At 44.8% G+C, this 26,991-nt stretch overlaps 1 protein-coding gene across 3 annotated transcripts in view; it reads right to left on the reverse strand.

The window, feature by feature from the left end:
* The window catches only part of kcnt2 (potassium channel, subfamily T, member 2), a 789,028-nt gene extending 763,381 nt beyond the window's left edge, over positions 1–25,647 (reverse strand). For all 3 annotated transcript variants that reach the window (XM_041208210.1, XM_041208209.1, XM_041208208.1), the window contains exon 1: positions 25,553–25,647. In XM_041208210.1, coding sequence (XP_041064144.1) covers positions 25,553–25,647 — 95 coding nt within the window. The remainder of the gene's footprint in view (positions 1–25,552) is intronic.
* Positions 25,648–26,991: the final 1,344 nt, after the last annotated feature.

Consider the following 26,991-nt stretch of genomic DNA (forward strand, 5'->3'; position numbering starts at 1 on the left):
GTGGGAAGTGGAGGGTGGAAAAGGGATCCTGGGAGCCGACTTTATTGTAGGCCATGGGATCCTAGTGGATTTGAGGAATCACTGCCTATGGGGGGCAAAAACAGGAAAGGAAGGCGGAGTATTAGTCATCCCAGGGAAACAGGGGAAGGGGACCCTGTGCACCCTGATGCCTAAAGAGGGATATAACCTCAAGCTCATGGTCAGTAATACCCCACGGGAGTTCCAGATATTTGTGCAAGCCCACCCAGCCACATTTGCCACACACAAACACGACTGTGGGAGGGTCAACGGGTTCGAGGTCAGTGTAGATGGGGACCTTATGGCCTGACCACAAAAGTAATATAACTTCCCCAGGGAAGCGAAGCCAGACATGGAAGCAGCCAAATCCTCCCTACTGCAAAAAGGGGGTCCTGAGACCGATAGCCACCCACGTGAACTCTCCACTGTGGCCTGTTAGAAAACCGGACAACTCCTGGAGGGCCACAGTGGACTATCGGGTGCTCAGCAGTAACATCCCAGCCTGTGCACCCACGGTAGCAGCAGTTGCCGACCTGATAGGAAGTATCCCAGCATCCGCGAACACTTTCATGGTGCTGGATATCTCCAACAGGTTTTGGTCCATCCCTTTAAGGAGAAAGGATCAGTACAAGTTTGCCTTTACCTTTAAAGGGCGACAGTACACCTGGAAGTGTCTGCTTCAGGGCTTCCACAATAGCCCCAGCATTTTCCACCAATGCATGGCAAACAGTTTAAAGGGCTTCAGCCAGCCCAGGCGGCTGGTACAATATGTGGATGACCTGCTCCTATTCACCGATTCGAAAGAGGAGCATGGCCCACTTCTGGCCGAACTGCTGGAACTGCTCGGGCAGGAAGGTTTTAAAGTGAACCCAAAGAAAGTGCAGATCGGCCAGCAGGAGGCAAGATTCCTGGGCCTGACAATACGCACTGGAGAAAGGGCCATAGATAAAGCTAGACGGGAAGCAGTACAGGAGGCACCAGTCCCCAACACAGTCAAGGGAGTAAGATTGTTTCTAGGGCTAACCGGGTACTGCAGAGACTTCATTGAGGACCATGCAGCCACAGCAGCCCCTCTGCTCCGACTCTTGCATAAGAGAGCGGAGTGGCTTTGGGATGAGGGGTGCCAAGCAGCATTTGTCAGGCTCAAGAAAGATCTGCAGATCGCACCAGCTCTAGGGGCCATAAATGGAGGGAAAGAGTTCTTCCTGGAGGCAGCAGCCAGCGGGGACAGCCTGAGTGCTGAGCTGCTCCAAGAGCGGCATGGCAAGCTGAGACCGGTGGTCTACTCCTCCAGGGATACTCACAGATGTGGAGAAAAGCTACTCCAATTGTGAAAGGCACCTCTTGGCCACACATTGGGCTGTGAAAAGATCACTGATCTTCACAGGCACCTCTCCAATCACCCCCCTCACCCATCACACGTCCACGCAGATGCTCCTGGAAGGGAGAATCGAGGATGGAACAGTGAGCAGCGCCCACATTGCTCGCTGGACCCTACTTCTCTCACAGGTGGACCTAAAAGTAAAAGGGTTCTGAGAGCCAAAGCTCGCAGCTAACCTGGTATATCCTGGAACAGCCCGCCAGTGTTCCAAAGAAGGGGTTGGGAAGTAGACATAGGTTTACGGTCCGGGATACACCCCACAGGCCGTGAAATCTATGTGGATGCCTCCAGCACAGTATATGCTGGTGAGCGACTCACAGGGTGAGGAGTTTATGACCCAGCGGTAAACCTTGCCCTGGTAATTAATCTCCCTAGCACCATGAGCGCCCAGCAGCCTGAACTGTCCGCGGCAGTGTACATGATTACACACCCCGAGATCTTCCCCACCCCACACACGACTTGCTCGGACAGCATGTTCACACGCAATTCGTGTCCGGAGTACCTGGTCATCTGGTCCCACCGTGGATACACCTCCGCTGACGGGAGACCCCTCACAGTGAAACCCTTGCTGGAGAAAATCTTAGCAGCAGTGGGGGGGGAAGGGGAGGTTTTCATCCACAAGGTGAAAGCTCATTCTTCCGCAGAACCCCGGAGTGAGGGCAACCGGCAGGCCAACGTGCTAGCTAAGGAGGGTGCCCGCACAGGCATTTTTTGGGACGCACATGGGTCCCGTCCTATAGCAGCAGTCACGGATCGGAATGGGACACGGGGGAGTGCAGGGGTAGCTTTAACCCTGGACCTTAAGACGGTCCAAACCCAAGACCCCATCCTCAAGGCAGTCCTCAGTGCAGTGGCAGAAGGGAAAAGGGTAGAGGGCCTTTACAGCACAGCAGCCCTGTCTGTAAAGGGAGGCATGCTGTTTAAGGGAGAGCAATGGGTAGTACCGCAGCAGCACAGGAGGGAATTCCTTCAACTAGCCCATGAGGGTCCAGGAGCGGAAAATCCCAGGCCTGAGACCACCTGGCAGTGGGTGGAACAGGCAGGATGGTGGCCAGGACTCAGGGAAGATGTCCGCGAGTTCTGTGCCAGCTGTCTGGTGTGTGCTGCTAACAACCCTGACCCACACAAAAGGAAAGTACCTATGGGACACATCAGGAGGGTAGAGGCAGTCGATCCAGGTCGACTACACCAGCCCCTACCCACCACCCAGGGAGGCTATAAGCACTGCCTAGTCCTGGTGGATGTGTTCACAGAGTGGGTAGACGCCTTCCCCTGCCGAACAGCTACGGCTCTGAGTACATCCAGGATCCTGGTCAGGGAGGTGTTCTCATGATGGGGGCTACCACAGAAAATGGAGTCCGACCAAGGACGCCACTTTACCGGGCAGGTCCTTTATGGTACTCGGCATAGAGGGGAAATGGCACGTTGCACACAACCCACAGTCCTCAGGGATTGTACAGAGGATGAACAGAACCTTGAACGAAAGGCTCAACTGGGACTCAGACGTGGCAGGACCTGAGGGCAGAGAGTTACCTGCCGCTGACACAGGTTTAGAAGAGGTACGTCCTGAGGATAGAAATCCCCAGCCAGCGGCAGTGGAGATTCCACAGACCGCACCAGAGGGGACAGTGGCTCGGTGTGAAGACCCACCAGCCAGAAAACCCCCCACCAGCCAGAGTCCCTAGAAGGTCCCCACGAACGCCATGGCCAAAGAAACCATGGTCACGGGCTCCCCAGTTTAAAAGGGCAGACCCTCATGTCAGGGATCGATCTGACGACAGAGGTCCCCAGCCAGCCATAGGCTGCGAGGGACCAAAGATACAGGACAGGGTGGACACACTGAAGGGAGTAGTGTGCTGTAGCCCAAACAGGGATTAACCTGGCTGCCTGGGGATGGGCGGTGGATGTACACAGCTTCTGTTATTTAATTTTGAGATTGTTAAGGCCGCGTCTGCAGCCCTCCACGAAGATCGACCACCCACAACTGCACCCTCCACCCAACTGAAGAACCTTCGCAGATTCCACAGACCAGGACCACGTGGGGACGACAGGCCCCTGAGGACACAAAGAGCGTCCCCCAAAAACTGCAACCGGCTTACCTGGCTGGATTCCGAACTGTCAAGGAACCCTGGTTGGTGAGCATGATCCCTGACCTCTCCTCGTTCAATTTAGTTAGGTTTTGGGGCTGGGGACAAGGGTAAGGGGATTAGTAGCGTGATTTTCCCTCGTTATGCCCTGTGTTCCCCATTCTTAACTAAGTGTACTCTGTAGGTCTGTATAATCTCAGTGTAATCCAAAGGTTATAAATTCATTTGTGACTTCAATAAACCCAGTTTTTTTCTTGCCCCAAAGCCAATTGTCCGCTGCACTTTGTCACAACCCCCAAATAAATCCAAGGTCTAGAACCCAGGGAGTGGGAGCGATTCAGACCGCTCAGAAGTCAGAGGTGAAGCTGACACACACCACCACCCCCACAGGATGGCGGTTTCAGCAAATGAATTGAGGCAGAGGCAGAGGCAGAGATGGGTAATATGACGGAGGTGGAAGCAGGCAGTCTTATTGTTGGAGAGCATACGCAATTGCAAGTTCAGCTCTGGTCAACTAAGATGCCAAGACGGCAAACAGTCTGAGAGGGTACAAAGCCAATAGCAACATAATATTTCCAATACTGCAAACAAAGTGACAAATTAGGGGCAGTAGAGGGACTGCGAGAGCAGACGGTGAGGTAGGGCTGGGTGTCCTAAGCATATATGTGGAATAGGCATTGTATTTTTGCAAGAGTAGATGAGAAATAGAAGAGGGGCAAGAATAGATCTTTGATAAACTTAAGAGCTAACAGTGCGAAAGCAGCAACAGAAACCACTGCAGGCTTGGACCGGATAACTAAGAATGGAACCAGGCAAGTGCAGCCCCACGCAGCTAGATGGCAGAGGCGACATCTTGTAGGAGGATGGTACGGTCAACTGTGTCAAAAGCTGCAGACAGGTCGTGAAGGATGAGGAGGATAGATTACCACAGTCATCTAGGATGTCATTTGTGCATGGTAATTGAAAATCACCTCATGTTCCATATTGGTTAAGAAGCAGAAAGTTAAGAAAAAAACTGGAAGAATATCTAGGTTAAGCTGAAGTAGTAGGCCAGAAGCTGAGAAAGATCTTGCCCTTGGATCTGAGAGGGGAAAATTCATACTTTTTATATGCATGATCAGGTGCCTATCTAAGCAGATCATGACACAGCTCACAAGACGTGCCTTCAATGCTGATGTTTCAACAAGAACGTCCTCATGGTGCTTTGGCATCTCCTGCAGTGGGGTCTCCAAACCTCCTCTGTAACTGGCAATGCACTGCGCATGTAGATGAACATTTTATTGTCTTGACTTTTTATATCATTTATACTTCCCTTCCTGGCTCCCATGTTAGCTGATATTGCGAATGGTTCTCTCCCCACTCTTTCAATTCTGCTGCCATCACTCTTCTCCTCAAAAAAAAAACCCTAGGCCTCACTACCCTTGCAAATTATCACCAATGTCCCTTTCCTCTCCAAAGTCCTTCAATGTGTTGTTGCCTCTCAAATCCATGCCTATCTTTCCTGGAACTCCATGTTTGAATCCCTCCGGCCAGAATTCTGTCCTCCTCACAGTACCAAAACGGCTCTCATCAAATTCACAAACAACATGTGACTGTGACCAGGGCCAGGGACGGAAATCATGGACCCTGGTGATTCTCCTGTTTCTGGGCCCCTTATCTCCAACCAACCCTAAATATTTTAGCTCCCCTCCTCACATCCTTCGGGTGCCCAGATTTGGGAACCATAGATACATCATGGTTGAACTGTTTCATATAGCTTTAGAAAAACTTATTGGGCTTTTGTATACTATGCATCTACTTCTAAAGCCCATTGGAAGTTATGGTTTCAGTGTTGGGATTAGAATGGTGTTAGGTTAGGATTAGTATTAAAAAACATTATTGACAACATTGTTACGCTTAGTTTTAGTTTGAGGATTGAAACCACTATTGACACATCATTGTCACTGGGCACTTTCTTTTATTCTCTCACTCAGGCCAATAAGAAAGCAACCTCATGAATTGTTGATTCGAGGAACCATCTTCCCACCCAATCTCAAGTTCCTCACTGCTTCCATTTCTTTACACTTTCCACAAAAACAAAAAGAATGGGGACATTAGGCTTGGGTATTTTGTCAGAAGTCTAGGTGGATTCACATGTTTCACTGGGAACATTCAGTTATCTAGATTTCTGCAAAGCTCTCCGGATAATAACATGTCACCAGGTGCCACCTGTTACTCTTTGCTTCCACCTGCCGAACTCCATGTGTTTTTCCATTAGGGTTGGTGTTGCTTGAGTGCTTTCCCGTTGCCCTGCTCTGCCTTTTACCATTAGACACACGTAGCTGGAAAGGGTGTTTAACTACAGAGCTGAGGAACGTGTGGCTCTTTGCTAGAGAGAGAGAGAGAGAGAGAGAGAGTGAAGGCAGCTGAAGAACAAACTCAAGCAAAGAATCAAAACCCAACTAGAAAATGGCAGCAGATGGAGAAAATATATGAGGGGTGGAAAGTGGGAGTTGCACCTGACTCAGTGTCAGATATCAGGGTTTCAGCCATCACTGGTAGAAATTCCCCAATTTGCCAGTAGCCAGTTTGCCTCTGGGAGCTGGAGATTTGCCCCCGGCCCAGTCTACAGCTCTGTGAAAGCCCATGAAAGGGGCTGATAATTGAAATGCTTGACTTGGAATCTGTGATAACTCAGGGAAGCAAATATTCAATTTTACTGCAGACTGCACATCTCTTTCTCATTTACTTCATCACGTTTAAGTTCAGCAGGTAGATGCAACTAGTATGTTTTTTTTTGCAAGCTTTGCAAAGGTTATTTCATTTTAAATTTAAGCATAGCTACACTAATCCAAATACATCTTCACAGAGGACCCATACAGGTAAAGCTCCACCCACCTTGTGCTGCATGTGGTACTCGAGTCCAGTAGCTGGAGGCCTCCATCTTCTTCTCGGAAGTTCATGAGCTGCTCAAGTCCTGACTTTTGCACACCATGTTAGTCCAGATATGTTCGGAACCAGTGTGTTTTTCCCACTGGCATTGAAGGGAATCAGACGTGGGGGAGGGAGGGTTCTGGATGGGCCTTCACCTACATTCCATTAGCCGAATGCAAATCAGTTTCACACTGGTCTCCAGCAGGAATTGTGATGCACCATGGCAGGCAGCACTGGAAGATCCTGCCATCATTTCACGCTGGTGCGAAACTGACCTTCTGCCAAATTCATCTACCACTGCCCCCCGTTGATCCCTCTGGCAGGGACATGTGAGAATTCTGCCCATTGTTTCTAAATCGCTTTTCCAACATTCAGAACTGGATGAGCACAAATTTCCTTCAACACTGGAAAGACTGAAGCCATTTTTGATCCCAGCACAAACTCTGCTCCACAGCCACAAACTCCATCCCTCTCCCTGGCAAAATCTGAAGATGAATTAGACTTGGAGTCATATTTGATTCCAAGGTGATCTTCTGAATATATATCAACGCCATCGCTAAGACTGCCTCTTTCCACATCATAACATCACCCAACTACATCCTTGCATCAGCTCATCTGCTGCTGAAACCCTCAACCCCAGACTTTCTTCTCGGGGCATCGTCATGGGTTCGGATCCTCGAGCTGCAGGAGGAAAGCAGCAGGAGGTACTACTGGGTGGTAAGGGTCTGTTTGGTGGTGGGGTAGGGGGGTGTTAAAGAAGGTTCGGAGAGAGCTGAAGAAGTGGTGGAGGGTGGGTGCGTGCCTAGAGGGGGCATTGCCAGTCAGGGGCCTTTGTCACTATTAGACTCAACTATCCCAATGCACTCGTGACCAGCCTCCCATATATTTTGAGAGTTTGAGTTCATCCAAAACGCGGTGTCCCACATCCTAGTTTGTACCACTTTCTGTTCCCATCACGCCTGTGCTTGCTAATCTACACTGGCTCCCAGTTAAGCAACAACTTAAATTTTAAAATTCTAATATTGGTTTTCAAATTTCTCCATGGCCTCACCGCTGCCGATCTCTAATCTTCTCCAGCCTCATGACCCTGAGATGTCAGGTGTTAATTGCTCCACTATTTGTGGCCTTGCCTTCAACTGCCAAGGCCCTAAGCCTGGGAATTCTCTTTTTAATCATCTCTGCCTTTCTTTCTTCCTTAAAAATCTACCTATCTTTTTGCCTCAAATGTTTGGTCACCTGGCCTAATGTCACCTTCTGTGGCCCAGTGTCAAATTCTAGATATTGTTCCTATGAAGTATCTTGCGTTATCTACTGCATTAAAGGCACTAAACTTATTGTCAGTTCCCCAAGTCATGAAAGAGATCATGAACTGTTAAATTAAACCTTACCTTTCAGCTTATTTAAAAAGTGGACTTTGCTGGACCAAACAATGGCTGCTACAGGTCACATGATTCACATGTTGGCTATAGTTTCTGGAAATTTCCAACAGCATTTACAGGACAAAAGCTCAACCCTCATCCTTATAGAAACTCACATCTCTCATTGCGAGGGCACAAAATCAACAAAACCAAGGATCAATAGATGATCTGCCTCCCTAGCCTCTTCCAAGAGCAAAAGGGAAGTCATTGAAACTCGTTAAACCTGCAGAGGCGCCAAAAGCCACCATTTATCTCCCAAGGTGAACAATGGATTTTGACTAGAGGCACAGAAACTGCTTGCTAGCCTGCAATTGACCCATTAATGGTCAACATCACAGGACCTAGGTTTCTGCATTAGGGAAATTTTATTACATTTCGAGGCTCACAACTAAGTCTGCTGTTTAAACTCCAGCCTGCAAACATCAAAGCAAAACTCCAGCTTACATCAAGTTGAAGCCTCCTTAAACCCTGTTTCTCTAGAAGATTCCTGTCATCATCTGCTAAGCAGACCAAGTCTCTCGATACCAACTTCATCCCACTGCATCACCAATAACTTTAAAGGAATTTTGCATAATCTTCAGCGAGCTGAACTGCAGCTCCTCTATGAAAGAACCTTCACTGGACTATGACTATCTGGACCCTGGCAATCACTTGAATGGATATCCACATCTAAGGTGCTTTTTCTTTAAGTTATTCAGAGCTGTAAAAATTCCTCTTTCCTATTTTCTTATTGTGCACATGTGTGAAGTTACAACCATTCCCTGGTTTGAAGGTGTGAATAAACTATAATACTATTTAACCCTAAAGAGTTTTCTGCAAGACATTTTAAAAATTAACATCACAAACAGAGAGTTTGGGGAAACACACCACAGCCTATTACAAAAATTAAAATGCCTCTGCTTACGGACAGATGGCAAGAAAATAAAGGAGTTCAGTTTTGCCTCTCTCCCCTGTCCGTAATAATGCCAAGTGGCTGTTGTTGCTACAGGCGACATATGGCAGCTTCTTGGGGGCTCAACATTTACCTGCATGATTTAGCTGATGATCTCATGCTTGTAGATTGGAATCCCGCTATATTCAAAGTTGGGGTGGCACTGGTGAAAGGATTGTCTATTGGCACTTGGGTGGCAATGAAGATTTCCTGGCATGACCAGCATGTCAGTTCATTAAGAACACAGTACACCACCACAGGCAGGCAGTCAGAGACACCATTTTTGCTAGGACTAATAGGTTCATGAGTTTCCAAAATAATGACGAGCATCACCAATCAATTTTTCGGAGCAAAAGGCCCATAGCCACTACGCATGTGACCTTATGGGTTCCTCTACCACAGAATCAGATTCTAATACCATTTCACCATCTATTTCCAATTGTAATATCTGCGTTTTCCCCTTTCTCAGGCACACACCACTGAAACCTTCATCCACAATTTTGTCACTTCTAGGCTAGACTACTCCAATGCTTTCCATGGAAAGTATTATCCTATTCTCCACCCTCCATGAACTTCAGCCCATCTAAAACTCTGCGGTTCATTTTCTATCCTGCACCAAATCTTGCTCACCCATCACTCCTATCCTTGCTAACCTACAATGGTTAGCAGGCCTCCATGCCTGAAATTTGAAATTCTCCTCTCCATTTTTAAATCCCATGATTGCTTTGCCCCCTCCCTAACTCTTACCAAATTCAGTCTTACAATACCACCCCTTCCAAACTCTCCGCCCCTCTGATTCTGATGTTAGGTGCCTGCCCCAGCTTTTGCTCCACCATTTGCACCCATGTCTTCAACCATCTAGGACCCACACTTTGGAATTCCCTCATTACACGCATCGGTAGACTCGATTTAAACTCTAACATTAAACTCCACCCAGGCCCCCACCTCCTTTAAAAACTCATCTCTTTGGTTAAGTGTGTATCAGTTTAATTTCTCTAGCCAAATTATATAATCTTGGATATCTTTACTGACCAGCTGCTGCTGGCACAATGAAACTAGGAGTCAATTATAATCAATGGAAATAAATATCAGCCACTGCCAATCCTCTACCACCTATTTTGTACCATCGGCCGAGGCAAATTTCTAATCATAAATTTCGAGTGTCAGCTTGTGGCAATCATGTGCAAGTCAAGAGGTCATAGGTTCAAGCCCCACTCCAGGGGCAGGATTTTTCAGATGGCAGAATTTCTTGCCCCACCAAGAATGTTGCTGGGGAACACATTCCCGCCAATGTCGGCTGCCACTTAATTGGGGAGAGGGGCAAGGCACACTAGACCTCCTTCAACCCCCATAAAGTTTCTGAAAGGTCAGGGACAGATGGGCAGGTGACAGGAAGGCCAGCTGGCAGGCAAACCCCCCCCCATCCCATTCACAAACCAGCCAACAAGGGCCTGTGAAATTCTGCCCCAGGTGTTGGCCTTGATATCTACAGTCATGACAAATAATTCAACATCAGCCAGCTTTGCAAAAATAAACAAAAATGTTATTTTTTGGACAAAATGCATCGTTCTTTTACTACCTCTGCTTAGCTACTTAATTTAGTCTGTACAATTTATTTTTTTGCCATCTAAGGATATATATTTGAGACAATCATGATGAAGGCTGTTTCCATTTTCAATTACGGTGATCTGTATTTCTTGTTTGTCTATGTACTTAGGTTCCAACCCATCTGTGACCTGTGATATTTGCCAGCAGCAATAGTTGAAAGGTAGCTTCAAAAGCTTGTGGAGAAGCAGATAAGTGGACACGGGCTGAGGTGTATATGATAAACCTGTGAGTCAGCAAGGGGAGCTTAGAACTAATAAACCCATGCTTCACTGACTGACTAGAATGAATCATAGAAATTTACTACACAATAGGCAGTCAATTAGCACAAAGTCCCTGTGCCAGTTGAAAAAAAGAGCTATCCACACTAATCCCAGTTTTGAGCTGTTGACCATAAACTTGTAGGTTACGGCATTTCAAATAGATAACCGAGACATTTTAAATGCAATGAGGGTTTCTGTCTTTATCAGTTTTTCAAGTGAGTTTGTGGGTGAAATAATTTCTCCTCAACTCCCTTCTAATCATTCAACCAGTTATTTTAAATCAATGCCCCCTGGGTATTGGCTTTTTTGCCAAGGGAAACAAGTTCTTCCTATTCACTCCATCTAGGCCCCTAATAATTTTGTAGTTAAAACACAAATTTATCATAAAAATCAAAATTGACTTTTCTATATCAACTAAATCTTCCCTCGGCCGCCCCTGTTCCAAGCAAAACAATTCCGGCCTATCCAATGTTCCCTCATAGCTAAAATTCTCTATTCCTGGCAACATCTTTGTAAATCTCCTGCACACTCTCTCTAGAGCAATCGCATCCTTCCTGTAGTGCAATGACCAGAACTGTGCATTGCATTCTAGCTGTAGCTTAACTAGTGTTTTGCACAATTCTAACATATGCTCCCTGCTCTCGTTTTCTAAGCCTCAGCTAATCAAAAGTATCCCGAATGCCTTCTAAACTACTATCTACCCATCCTGCTACCTTCAGAGATCTGTGAACATGCACTCCTAGGTCAATTTCTCTACACTTCACAGAATCTAACCATTTATTGTGTATTTCCTTGCCTCCTTTGTCCTTCACAAAGGCATTAGTTCACTTCTTCAGACTGAATTCCATTTGTCACATTTTTGCCCAACTATTGAATCCATTGCTAGCTTCATGCAGTTTCCAGCTTTCTTCCTCACTATCAAACACACGACCAATTTTTGTATCATCCATAAATTCCTTAATTGAGCCCCTATACTTAAGTCTAAACTATTGAAAAAAACCACAAAAAGCAAAGGACCTAGTACTGAGCCCTACAGAACCCCTGTGGAAACAGCCTCTTAATCATAGAAATACTCGTCAACCAATACACTTTGCTTCCTATCACTGAGCCACTTTTGAATTTAAATTGCCACTTTCCTTTGCATGTCATGGCTTTTTGCTATTCTTGCCACTCTGCCATGTGGGGTCCTGCTAAAAGCCTTGCTAAAATCTCTGTAGACAACAGCAAACATGCTGCCCTCATTGATCCATCTTGTTACCTCCTCAAAACTTTCAATCAAATTAGTCAAATACGATCTTTCCTTAACAAATCTATGCTGATTGTCCTTGATTAATCAATTCCTTTCTAACTGGTAATTAATACCGTCATTTAGAATTTATTCCAATAATTTTCGCATCAGAGGTTAGCTTGACTTAATCGATCCATCCCTTTCAAATCAACTAGAATATTAGCAATCCGCCAGCACCATGTCTGTAGCCAGAGAGGATTGGAAAATGAAGATCAGTATGAATGTCACTGGCAAGATCTCATAGGCATAACAGTAAAATTCTGCAGACTGTTGTAAATTAGTGCTGGACAAAAAAAACTGCTAGGTTATGAAGAACTAGAACCACTGTTCCTCTCTAGAGCAACAGCAGTTCTTATCATCAACGGATACTGCAGAACACACAAATTGTCCTCTGAAATAGTGATCAGAATTCAATGTAAAACCAAAATGTCATGAACAACTAGCAAATTTCCCAGAATGCTAAACCACATCATTCATACACTCACTGACCACTCAGTGATGTTGTGAGAGATTATAAGCATTTGACTACACTTAACCACATATGCCAACATTCTCTTCACTAATCACTTTCTTTCACTTAAGAAGCACTTCAAATCATAAGTGGTACTATAGCAGACAGGATGCAGAATTGGAATGTAGTTAATAAAGTAATAAGAAACCCAAAATTACCTTGCTGAGTTTGGAGGTCGGGGACTCCAGTTCCTGACAGTCTTTGGGATGTTCCGTCTTGCGCAAATTTGCATCTTTACGTTCTTCGGGCACAGGACTGGCCCCGCATGCCTGCACATAGACAGGAAATAAGAAGGGTGCAAAAATCCCAGGTCAGATGACCAGGTACGGAGCACCGTGGCCAGCAAGTGTCCCAAGCAGGGGACAAGGGAGGGGGACAGGGGGAGGTCCCAAAAGGAAGTGCCCCAGGTAAGGGATAAAGGCAGAGGACAGGGAGAGGTCCCAGTTAAGTTTAGTTAAAAGAGAGTAGCAGAGCAACAGGTTCCCAATTAGAGAAAGGGCTGCAGGGAGCAGACTTAATGAGGACTTAGGAACAGCTTGGTAATTTAAGCAGGCCATTGGGCCAAAGGTACCCCTTTGGGGTAGCAATGTTCTGCTTGGCCAGCTTCGCAAAGAAAAGGAAAACCCGTTGAAGAACCTTGAGACACTACAATAATACTTCTGTCAAAGTGTATTCTTCTGGAAAATTATGAAGTGAATGAAAATGAATTCAATGTCACTCTGAGCAAACTAAAGAACCAGTTGGCAGAGAAGACTCAACGTTCATTATTGCAGGAGGAAGCCAAAAGCTACAAGAAACAGACTGAAGAGCTGACGGAGCAGTTGAATGAAAGAGAGGTGACATTGAAAGGAAAAGTCGTAGAACTTTCCAAACTGTGAATGGATAATGAAGCCATGAGTATTTTTTTCATTCATTCATTCATTCATGGGATGTGGGCATCACTGGCTAGGCCAGCATTTATTACCCATCCCTAATTGGCCTTGACGAGGTGGTGGTGAGCTGCCTCTTGAACCGCTGCCATCCATGTTGTGTAGGTACTCCCACAGTGCTGTTAGGGAGGGAGTTCCAGGATTTTGACCCAGTGACAGTGAAGGAACAGAGATATATTTCCAAGTCAGGATTGAGTGGTTTGGAGGGGAAATTCCAGGTGGTGGTGTTCCTGTGCATTCACTGCCCTTGTCCTTCTTGTGGTCGTGGGTTTGGAAGGTGTTGTCAAAGGGGGCTTGGTGAGTTCCTACAGTGCATCTTGTAAATGGTACACACCGCTTCCACTGTGCGTCACTGGTGGGGGGGGGGGGGGGGGGGGGGGGAGGAATATTTGTGGATGGGGTGCCAATCAAGTAGACTGCTTTTCCTGAATGGTGTCAAGCTTCTTGAATGTTGTGAGAACTGCACTCATCCAGGCAAGTGGAGAGTATTCCATCACACTCCTGATTTGTGCCTTGTAGATGGTGGACAGGCTTTGGGAAGTCAGGTGAGTTACTTGCTGCAGGATTCCTAGCCTCTGACCTGCTCTTGCAGCTACAGTATTTATACGGTTAGTCCAGTTCATCTTCTGGTCAATGGTAATCCCCAGGATGTTGATAGTGGGGGATTAAGTGATGGTATGCCATTGACTGTCATGGGGTGATGGCTAGATTTTCTCTTGCTGGAGATGGTCATTGCCTGGCACTTGTGTGGCACAAATGTTACTTGCCACTTGTCAGCCCAAGCCTGGATATTATCCAGGTCATGCTGCACTTGGACATGGACTGCTTCAGTATCTGAGGAGTTGTGAATGGTGCTGAACATTGTGCAATCATCAGCAAACATCCCCACTTCTAACCTTATGATGGAAGGAAGGACATTGATGAAGCAGCTGAAGATGGTTGGGCCTATGATATTACCCCAAGGAACTCCTGCAGTGATGTCCTGGAACTGAGGTGATTGACCTCCAACAACCTCAACCATCTTCCTTTGTGCTAGGTATGACTTCAAACAGCAAAGAGTTTTCCCCAATTCCCATTGACTCCAGTTTTGCTAGGGCTCCTTGATGCCACACTCAATAAAATGCTGTCCTCCTGTCAAGGACAGTGGCTCTCACCTAACCCCTGCAATTCAGTTCTTTTGTCCATGTTTGAACCAGGACTGTAAGGAGGTCAGGAGCTGAGTGACCCTTGCAGAACCCAAACTGAGGGTCAGTGAGCAGGTCGTTACTAAGCAAATGCCGCCTGTTGGCACTGTTGATGACACCTTCCATCACCTTACTGATGACCGAGAGTAAACTTATGAGGCTGAGTTGGATTTCTCCTGATTTATGTGTATAGGACATACTTGGGCAATTTTCCACATTGCTGGGTAGATGCCAGTGCTGTAGCTGTACTGGAACAGCTTGGCTAGGGACATGGCAAGTTCTGGAATGCAAGTCTTCAGTACTATTGTCAGGGCCCATAGCCTTTGCAGTGTCCAGTGCCTTCAGCCAATTCGATTCACTCCATGTGATATCAAGAAGTGGCTAAAGACTGGCATCTGTGATACTGGGGACTGCCAGAGGAGGCAGAGATGGATCATCCACTCGGCACTTCTGGCTGAAGATTGTTGCAAATGCTTCAGCCTTATCTTTTGCAATAAGGAGCTGGGCTCCTCCATCATTGGGGATGGGGATACTTGCGGAGCTTCCTCCTCCAGCGAGTTATTTAATTGTGCACCATCATTCACAGCTGGATGCGGCAGGACTGCAGAGTTTAGATCTGTTCTGTTGATAGTGGAATCACTTAGCTCAGTCAGTCACTTGCTGCTTATGCCTTTTGTCACACAACTAGTCCTGTGCTGTAGCTTTACCAGGTTGACACCTCATTTTTAGGTATGCCTGGTGCTGCTCCTGCCATGCCCTCCTGCATTCTCCATTGAACCAGGGTTGATCCCCTGGCTTGGTGGCAATGGTAGAGTGGGGGATATGCCGGGCCATGAGGTTAGACTGTGGTTGAGTACAATTCTGCTGCTGCTGAGGGCCCACAGCATCTCATGGTTGACTAGTCTTGAGTTGCTGGATCTGTTTGAAATCTATCCCACATAGCACAGTTATAGTACCACAAAACATGATGGAGGGTCTCCTCAATGTTAAGACAGGACTTGGTCTCCACAGGGGCTGTGCAGTGGTCACTCATACTAATGCTGGCATGGACAGATGCATCTGCAGCATCTGGGGAGGGTGAGTATGTTTTTCCCTCTTGTTGGTCCCCTCACTGCCAGCTGCTAGACTGGGTCTGTGGCAATGTCTTTTAGGAATTGGCCAGTTCGGTCAGTAGTGGTGCTACCGAGCCACTCTTGGTGATGCACATTCTGTCCCCTTCCACCCTCAGCGCTTCTTCCAATTGGTGTTCAAAATGGAAGAGCACTGATTTGTCAGCTGAGGGGTGGGGGCGTCGGCGGTACATGGTAATCAGAAGGAGGTTTCCTTGCTCATGTTTGACCTGATGCGAAGAGACTTCATAGGGTCTGCAGTCGATGTTGAGGACTCCCAACTGTACACCACTGTGCGGAACACCACAGCACAGTAAGACAGGGCATCACCATCCCCGGGTATTGTGGTGTCTGGGACATTATGTGTGATGTCTGATTCTATGAGTATGACTACATCAGGCTGGTGCTTGACTAGTCTGTGACTAGCCCCCAGTAAGGAGGACTTTGCAGAGTCGACAGGGTTTGCCATTGTTGTTTCCAGAGCCAAGGTCGATGCCGGGTGGTCTTTCCAGCTTCATTTCTTTTAGACTTAACAGTTTGATGCATCTCATCCTTACCAACTTTCCAAGGCTCTTAGAGGAAGCAAACTGGCTGGTGCCACAAGCATCAATTTGCTGCCTCAAAAGGAAAAGGTTTACACATATTTGTACAGTATTCACATCTGTCTACTCAAGTGAGTGAAGCCTTTCCTTCCTACCAAAATCAATTACATTCAATAATGTTGACTGTGATTCTACATGAATGCTATCAATTGCTTCTGGAAACTTCACCAAACCAATTAAGTTATTGAACTGTCATTTTGGTTGCTCTAGGTTCATCGCGAAGTAGTTACGCTTCATTGTCCAATGCAGGGCTAATCTGGGTAATACTGTAATATATGGCATACTGGCTGCTATCTGCAAAACGCCCAGTATGGTGACTTTTGTAATCTGGCTTAAAAGGTTGAATGCTTGAGTGGATCGTTTCAAAATGTATGAAGATAAGGAAATACATGAAACCAGTATACCGATGCAAAATTATTGAGATTAAACACAAAATGTTCTTTCCTACAACAGTAAAAGAAATCAGATAGAAAGTTAGAATTTATGCAAACTAACCCATTTAAGAAATGCCCATTCCTTATTTTTCCCCTGGGGGCCTTTGCCATTCACCAAACGGCTACTTTTAAATTAATTTTAGTATAGCCCCAAAAGCAAAAAAAAAGTGACAATGAAAGAGGATAGAACCTTTGAAATGTTAACTATTTTCTAGAAAACATTGGTTAGAGAGGGCAGTACTAACATCTCAAAGTTTTGTAACACACCACATTTGAAGTCAGCTTAGCAGAGGTGTTTGACTTCGTTAAAGCAAATTCTAATATGAATAATCCATAGAGTGTGGTGGATGTATTACTGAGAATCCACAGGACTGGAACAACAGGCTCCTTCTAAATGTCCAGTGGTAAGTGAAGTGTGATGACTGCATCTCTCAAATTCATGCAACATTTTATCTCTTTGTGCTGTGTCAGTGGGTATCCTTGCAACTACTAATCCCATCTGTTCATCCTGCAGTGGTTGCCTGATTTGTGTGTCACGTTTGGAGTGTTCTGAATGGCACAGATTTAACAGTTTATAAGTATACAGCCAACCCTTTTCCCTGGCTCGGTACTTGCTTAAAACAGTTAAACTTCTAACATTTTGCCAGTACTTATGGAAGGCCACTCATCCAAAAGGTTAGACTGAATTTTCCCAGGCCACTGGAGATGGGCCAGGTGGGTGGGGAGCGGGGGTTGAAGGTGTTGGGAGGAGAGCCCAATATGCTATGGCACATTGCCACCATTGGAAACCTTATAGCGTGACTGCCTGTGGGCAAATAATTAAGCCACTTAAGGATCTCATTGAAGGGTCAGTTCCAATTGCGATTATTTTGCCCACATTGGGAATGCCCGCTACCAAATAAGGGAAACCGCCAGGTAAATCCTCATGGCCTTCCAGCAGGTCCCTGGGGCAGGGGGCACCCCTCCTTAAGGGGCACCCCCCTGTCCATGGAGGAGCCCATCAGCAACACTGGCCACCACTGTGTTTAAGGTGCCGCTGCCATAACAACTTCCCACCACCCTCACCACCACCCCCACCCACCAATTCTGTCTTCAGATGGAAGGTCAGTCCGCCCTAAACGTTAATTGTTTTTCGCTACAGATGTTACCTGACTTGCTGAATATTTTCAGCATTTTCTTTTTTTATTTCAGATTTCCAGCATCTGCATATTTTGCTTTGGCACACTCCAAGCCTGAACTTCGAGAAATCATTTAACTGATTAAAAGGAGAATTCCTTAAACACACATTCAAGTATTTTCATGAAATGATGATGATTGATCACAAATCAAACTCTGCTTATGTGCAAGCCTAGGATGAGCAGTTGAGCTAAACCCCATCCAGCAATCTCTCTACCATTTGCTTCTCCTAACTCATGCTCTATAATTCACAGTGTGCCCTTTCCTGTAGCTCACTAACAGAACTCCATAAGTGGACATTTCTGTGTTTGTAACTAGTGACAAGGACTTCCTGAAAAGATTAGACAGTGGGTTTAGCAGATTGAACTATGTATGTTAAAACAGTGGCATTGTTTGCGATAGGACTTGCAGGAGGAAAAGCTTCAATGGGCTATATAGACCATGTTCCTTGACTTGTCTTTTTCTCTTAGTAGAAAAGAAGCCTTACTGTTGGACTAATCCTCTGTGTACAATGTTACAAGTAATTTGACAGTAGTTATGACACTGAAAGAAAAATCACCAAATAGCATTATTGATTATGTCAATGCACCATTTCTGTAAATAGCCTCTGTTTCCTTTGTTAGCAATTCCACTCCATCCATAACATCAACAGCATACCTAGAGGTCATCCTGGTTTATGTGATGAGCCATTGAATTACTTGTTTGTGTTTATATAGTTTGATTCACATTAACACCAGCCTGCAGCTGGTATTAACCACAACAATCATTTGCTACAACCAAAGATGGAAAAAAAAGAACATTTTCCACCAAATTCCTATTATTGTATTTAGAGAGAAGGAGATTACAAAGTGAGGAATGTCTTAGCTTCAGGGACACATTTGTAGATGAAAAGAAGGCACACAACAAACACTGACACTAATACAGTTTGAACAAAACAAAATGAACGTAACATGCAATATCAAATTTAGTTTCTGTGCTTAAGTGAAAGCTTTGATAATTAAATTTTCAGAATTTATTTTAACAGCAATGCAGAAGAAGCAAATTAAAAGCAAGTCATTCCAAATAGCATACTGATGAAGAATTGGGAATTTTGTGTGGCAACAGCAAAATGTAATGTTCTTTTATAATCATTAAAATCTCAATAACATAATGCTGTCTGATTATTGATGTGGATAACTGTAGTGGAAACTGAAGAATAGTGAATTTTATTAAGATTACGTAACTTGTTGAAGAAAGGCAAAGATCTAAGGTTCTAGATTTCAACACTTGAAACAAACATTTCTATGGCCAGAATTTTATGCAGTGGCCCCAAGAACCACCTCTGTTTGGCCAGTCTGCCCATCAACAATTTAATGGCCGTTGAGCCATTAATTGTCACAGGGCATGACTCCAGCCCTGATGTGGAAGCAAGTCCCATCTCAGAGCTGCTGGCCAATCAGATGGCTGGCAGCTCTCTGGGCCCAGCAGCGTCACCAGGATCGACGGCCATTTCTGGGAGTGCAGCCACTCCACAATGACTATCACAATCAAGGCAGTTGAGAAAGTGGGTCCAGGGTCTTCCATCAGGAATCTAGAAGGCCTCAATGAAATGAGGGGTTGGAAGGCGGGTGCAAAAGGTGCCCTAAAAGGGAGGGTCCTATCAGCCTACAAAATGGTTGCCATGTGAATGTGGTGAGGACACCTCTAGCCACAGCTAAAATCCCAACAACGGGAGGAAGCCCTAAAGTGTCCATTAATTGGCCACTTAAAGGCCTCAACTGGCCCGTAGATGAGCCAACCAACTGCGTCTCCCCCACCCCATGTAGATTACCAGCAGAAACGGATTGGTGGCAGGACTCCCGGGAGTGAGCTGTGAAATTCCACCCTGTATATTTGTGGACGACAGATAGCATTTAGATGGTGCCTTTCACATAATAACAGATCCCACGAATGTTCACAACAGCATGCTCATTTTTGTGCTCTTCCAGAGTTTAGGTAGAGCCAGTCACTTTCCATCTTTGTTGCAGGGTCCCTAAGTGGTAACTTCCAGAGAGTAATTTAAGCCACCTAGCAGACAGCCAGTTATTCTATCATGTCTTTCAAATCGTGCGGCTCATTGGGCTACCACCAAGCATAACCATCATAGTTGCTGATGGGAGTTTTAGTGCATTGGCTTTTTCCTGTTACTGGGGTTAGACACCATCTGTACATGGATAGATAACCTCTACAGATCATATGTACCAGTTGTTTGTGGTTTAGGGCCTTAATATATAGCCATGTGATATCAATTAGGCCCTGCATTTTTGGAAAGGATACTACCTGATAAAGGTGCTGCGCCATCTTATATTATTGCTGCTTTCCATGAGAAAGTAACAAAAAGTTTGACACACTAAACAAGGTTCTGTGATTTGCTTAAAGCACCAGTGGACTAAAGACTGACAGCTGTGGCAAATATTCTAACTAGCAATGGCTGCAAAGGTATGGCCTTGTAAACATTCAAAGAGGAGTTTATTTTCACAGCAATGGGTAGGACAATTCAGTGGTGAATCTTATCTCAATATCAGCCTAATGCAGACAACATAAACATCATGGCAATCTCTCCCATATGGCATATAGAGTGAAGGCAGGTCCATTCAAACGCCCCTAAATAGGTCTATCTTAATCAGAAAACTTGGGTCCTGGATCAAGCCAAAGTTCATGTCAGATGTCTGAAGTGTAAGTCTTTGTTCACTTTGCTTGGACTATTCTTCCTCCTACAAACCCATCAGCTCCATTGGAAAGCCCACCACAATGCCTATGCTGAGTACTGCAGTTACTGAAAACCAAAAGGCTGCTGTCAAGAACAGTACTGGGGTAAACCTTTGCAAAAGGAACCTTGGAAAACAAAAATACGGCAGCAAAAGAAGATAATGTCTCAAGGGTACTACAGTATGAAAGGTCCAACAGAATTGCAACATGATAGTAATTTTCTCACCTCACTTTTAAGAATCCAAGTGCTAAACGCCAGAGTAAGAAACCTAGAACACTGGTTTTAAATGGGAAAGCAGTACAGAGTGAGGAAAGCAAAAATAAATCGTAGACTTGCTCACATGATCGATTTACATACTATGGACTTCATTCAGAGCTTTAATAGAACTCACAGGTGATCTTGGCAAGCCTCCAACGTCTGCTGGCAAACCCCAGTGGTCTAATTTAGCTCCTACAGAGAGTTAACACCCCTACAGAGCATTTGACAATAATCAAAACAAATGAGTTTACCTATTTACAGATTATTGGGAAAGCAACACTTGGACTCAGTCCAGAAAAAAGCACTTATGCATTGGTGTAGTTTTAGAGTAGGAATGACAAGGAGGATCCCATGGCATTAGGGTTTAAACAATGAAAGGCCTCAGAGAACTTTAAACTTTTCATTACAGAAAATAAGAAGTGACATAATTCAGATTTTTAAAACGGCAATAGAGACAGATAATGCACATGCAAGTAAAATATTTAACTGGAAATTCAAATGTAGAATTAGATGGCACGTTACAAAATGAAGCATTAAGCAAGCAAGATTTGATATTGGGGTGAGTGGGAGGAAAGAAGGAAGAGAAGATAGAGTATCTGCATTTATACAGCACCCTCAAATCCTCTGGACATCCCACAGGGTTTACAGAAAATGCATTCAATATTGCTAAATAGTAAATGTATAGCCAATTAATTCACAGAAAGATCTCACAGACAGCGAAATCAATGAATGACCAGATAATTTGTTTTATGATGATGTTGATCAAGGAAGAAACATGGACCTGGATAAATTCAAACGTGACCTTACTGGAAGTGCCAGAATGATTGTGATTTTGTTCAACGGAGGAAACTGAGAGGCTCTATAGCTTAAAATGGGAAGCTAGACAGCTACTCTGGAGCTATACTTGTTTTGCCTTTGCAAGTAGGGAGAAACCTAGCTAAAATTTTCCCTCAGTAAAAATGAATTGAGTCTACAATATTGTAGGTTGTTCAGGAGTCTGTGGAAAGAATGGGGCAAATGGATGAACAGCCTTTGCTCATTCCATGGCATCTTAAATTTTAATTTTCTATTAATGAAATTGTTGCATTGCATGTTTGATTGTTATTTCATATATCTTCTTTAGTGACAAACATTAATCTATTCAACTTCAGACATGGTGGAAATGAATAGATATGCCACAAAGACCACATATTATGTTAATGAATCAAGTCCAATCGTTACATGAGTACAATGCATTTTAATAATCCCCTTTACAATATTCAACAACAGAATGGATGATGAATAAGCCAACTTAATGCCCAAGCCTGACATTTAAACTCAATTTAACTTACCACTATAATATCACTTCAGCTTTACACATCTGCCATGAGGGCAATTTGTGTCTTACTGGGATCAGAAACTACAGCTGTTCCATTAGTGCAACTGGTAGTTACTTCAGTAACATACGTTTTGAAGAATTGACCATCTTAAATGGAAACAATTTGAAAGAAAGCAACTTGCTAACACAAAGATTTACGAGCTTGCAATCCACTTGGACCTTGTCGCAAACGGGCCTTATATTTAAAACTGTAACTTTTTTCAAGCTAATTATTTGTTTACAAGTTCAAACTCAGGCTGTTGGAGATCTGATGTTTTCTTATAAAGCATGTATATCAGAAAAGCCACTGATGGTCAAATTTTATGTTATTATTTGGGGAGAAAACTGCAGCAAGGGGATTTGTTCCATGTTAAAATTATTTTAGGAATTTAAAAATAATCTATTAATGCTATATGAGCATACATATCCCATCAACTCTTCATATTATAAATTCTTGTGTACACAATTTTAAAGTAAACTAGCTCTATAAACTCATCCACCACTGGGAGAGTTGCATCAGCACCAATGACAGAAGGGTGTATTCATAGTGTAACAAGTTTGCATAGACTAACATACAAACAAGGAGCAGGAGTAGGCCATTTGGCCCCTCAAGCCTGTTCTGCCATTTAACAGGATCATGGCTGACTTGATAGTAACCTCAAATCTGCATCCCACCTACTCCCGATAACCTATTAGCCCCCCTGCTTACCAAGGGTCTATCCACCTCTGCCTTAAAAACATTCAAAGACTTTGCCTCCACCGCCTTTTCAGTAAGAGTTCCAAAGACTCTCAGTCCTCAGTAAAAATTTCACCTCATCTTCATTTTAAATGAGCGACTGTTTATTTTTAAACAGTGACCCCTAGTTCTAGATTCTCCCACAAGAGGAAACATCCTTGCCACATCCACCCTGTCAAGTCACCTCAGGATCTCACATGTTTCAATCAAGTCGCCTCTTACTCTTCTAAACTCCAGCGGATACAAGCCTAACCTGTCCAATCTTTCCTCATAAGACAACCTGCCCATTCCAGGTATTAGTCTGATAAACCTTCTCTGAACTGTTTCCAACGCATTTACATCCTTCCTTAAATATGGTGACGAATATTGTACACAGTACTCCAAATGTGGTCTCACTAGTGCCCTGTACAACTGAAGCATAACCTCCTTACTTTTGTATTCAATTCCTCACGCAATAAGTGATAATATTCTATTAGCTTTCATAATTACTTGCTGCACTTGCATACTAGCCTTTTGCGATTTATGCACCAAGACACCCAGATCCCTCTGCATCTCAGAGCTCTGCAATCTCTCACCATTTAAATAATATGCTTCTCTTTCATTCTTCCTGGCTGCATACTAGCCTTTTGCAATTTATGCACTAAGACACCCAGATCCCTCTGCATTTCAGAGCTCTACAATCTCTCATCATTTAAATAATATGCTTCTCTTTCATTCTTCCTGCCAAAATGGACAATTCCACATTTTCCCACATAATACTTCATTTGCTAGATCTTTGCCCATTCCCTTAACCTGTCTATATCTTTTTGAAGCCTCCTTATGTCCTCTTCACAACTTACTTCCCATCTATCTTTGTGTCATCAGCAAATTTGGAAACCTTCCCATCAATCCGTTCATCCAAGTCATTTATATAACTTGTAAATAGTTGAGGTCCCAGCACAGATCTCTGTGGCATGCCACTCGTTATATCTTGCCAACCTGAAGAAGACCCATTTATGCCTACTCTTGCTTCCTGTTAGCCAAACAATCTTCTATCCATGCCAATATGTTACCTCCAACACCATGAGCTTTTTTATAGAGGCATAACAACTTATCATAAAAATATAGAAGTAAAAGATAAAATTATGATTTTAAAGTAGGGACCAAATTGAATCTGCATGACCTGGTCCAATTACCCCACGCCAGTCTTCAACCCAACTTTCTCTTAAAACTGCACTTGGTCCCAATACCATGGGACATTGCTAGTCTTGTTTATTTTGCTAACAGGTAACTGCTTGTCAGCTCAAAAAAACCAATAGACATCATGTCAGCCAAAGGAAAAAAATTCCAATCGGAAATCTGTTTCACTTCTTAACCTCTTCAAAAAGCTGTTAAATGATGAGCAAAAAGAAATGAATCCATTTTAATGCTACTATTCATAAAGCAACCAGTGCTACAAGAATCAATCAATTTTACTCCGCCTCTTTGGCCAGCTTATGTTGCTTTACAAGCAATTGTTGGTCAAAAGTAAATTTCTTAAATAATAAACACAAAATAATAAAACAAATCACTATGTGTACACACAGACACACCTATTTTATCTTAGAAATGACCATAGCAACTTTCTTCCAGATCAATCTACTCAGTCTAGAGTTTTAATCCCCTTAGCTTGTTGAAGCATATTCCATCCCCCATTTGCCACCTGCAACCATTGGCAGATTTTGATTTTTGGGGCAGGAACAAATCCAGAATCCCACTGCTGCAATAAATAAACAAACTCATGAGGTTGTGTCTGAATATTTATTTCAGTGGTAATAAAGTTAGCACTTAGCATTATACAACAAAGATTTGATGTTACAGATTTTGCAGTAAAATTAATAATGATACCAAAGGCTCAAAACCTGTAGAATAAAATGTACATGGCTGACTGCACATAAATACAATTCCTACTTTATGTTGCTATACAATTAAAGCTAGCTTGCATATGGTATTCTCACTGCTTCCAAAATGATATCCCAGTAAACCCTATTAGGTAACGTGTAGATAATCTTCTCTGCAATTTTTTAAATATACAATATATCATGGCCAGTGAACTGTGCGTATTAATTAATGACTTTACAGTAAGACGACAGACACAGGTCTACTCGAGGTGCCGAATTAGTTTGATCAGTTCTTTGGACCAACTGGCTTTTTTCGGATGAAGCCGAACAGAATGTGAAATCTAAATTCAAATTTCTGAAGGCTGCTTTTCTAACGTTATTATTCTGGTGAATTAGTAACGGTGTCGGTGAGGTGCGATTATCTTCATAAAAGCACATACAAAGCAATAACTACACCGGGTTAACCTGAGCACACGGCGAGAAAGGGAAAACGGGAAACATCCCTCTCATAGTTCTGGTAGTCAATCCTATTGTTAGTCTAAATTTTCTTTGGGCATCGAAGCTGGAGACCAATGTAAAGTGAACCGTGTAAAAGCATCGACACATGGGTATTGTTTTTGACAATATTTCAGCCAAGCAAAGGAACAAACTTTTCAACGCGCGTAACAAGTTGCATTTATATTAAAATTGCGTGTGACTAGCCTCAGCACCCACGGCAGCTGGCACTCAAACCCCTGTTCGAAGAAAACCACCAACTGGACCTACCTGTCATCTGCCTGCCAACCTTGATCTCCAAGGAGCAAATCACGAAATCTGTATCTTGGAGGAAGAGGAGGCACTTCGTTTTCCAGGTCCACCATTCTTCCCAGCCAGGCAGCCTACCTGTGGCAGACGGACAGATGTAATTTTTTCCCCACAATGTATGTATGTGTGTGTGTGTGTGCGCCCTTTCTAAAATAATAAACCCCCCCCCCCACACACACACACACACAAGGGTTCGCGGTGTGAGACGCTGCTCCCTCTTTGCTCTTCACGCTAAGAGGGAAAGTGCTGAGCGCGCGCGGCAGCAGCCGGCAACCCCGGGGAGGGGGGGTAAGTAAGGGACAGAACGTTGCCCGGAGCGCGTGTCCCCCCCCATCCCAGGGGGGGGGGGGTGCAGTCAGGGTTAGAACGTTCCCCGGAGCGCGTGTCCCCCCCCCCCCCAAAACCCAACCCGGGGTTGGGGGGGGGGGGGTGCAATCAGGGTTAGAACGTTCCCCGGAGCGCGTGTCCCCCCCATCCCAGGGGGGGGGGGTAGTAAGGGATAGAACGTTGCCCGGAGCGCGTGTCCCCCCCATCCCGGAGGGGTGGAGGGGGGGGGGGGGGTGCAGTCAGCGGGGTAGAACGTTGCCCGGAGCGCGTGTCCCCATCCCCATCCCGGAGGGGTGGAGGGGGGGGGGGGGGGTGCAGTCAGCGGGGTAGAAGGTTGCCCGGAGCGCCCGCTGGAGCAGAATCTCCATCTCCCCACACCTGTGTCCATTGCAGGCGCCCCCGCCCGAAACTATGGGATTTGTCTCCCTGGCTGAGGGAAAATCCCTCCCTCGGGTTGTTTACTGGCTGGTTTCGTGCACGCGCACTCCCCAGATCGAGGGAAGATCCTTTTTTTTCTAAACGTGGAGCCGTGTGATTTATAGTGGGCGAGGGATGTCCTCGTTGAAGAGTGGAGTGTCCAATCGCATAGGGCACACAAAGCAACATATAACTCACGAAAAGGATTCCCCTTCCTCCCCACCCCCCAACACAGGCTGTCTGGCGTGGGAAATACCTTTCAGGAGATGGTAATGTTCCACAGCAGTTTTTATTTATAGCTAAGTGTTTGAAAATGCAGAAAAGCCTCGCTCCATATTATTTTAATTCATTCTCAGACTGCGGATTGGCATTTATTGTCCAGCCCCCTACTTGCCCGTGAGGAGGTGGGGAATTTTGATCCAGAAATAATGAAGGAACCTGTGATGTGTGCCCAAATGAGCGTGATGCCTGGCGGCGAGGGGAACTTAGGAGCTAGCGGTGGTTTTCCCATGCACCTGTAGGTGGTGAAGGTCACGGATTTCAGAGGTCCTGTGTACGAAGAATTGGTGAATTGCTGCAGTGTATCCTGTACATAACACAGTACATCCTCAGTACACTTCTCCAATGGTGGGGGAAGTCGATGTGTAACAACAACT

Source organism: Carcharodon carcharias, chromosome 16 (genome assembly GCF_017639515.1).
Source record: "Carcharodon carcharias isolate sCarCar2 chromosome 16, sCarCar2.pri, whole genome shotgun sequence".
Lineage (NCBI taxonomy): Eukaryota > Metazoa > Chordata > Chondrichthyes > Lamniformes > Lamnidae > Carcharodon > Carcharodon carcharias.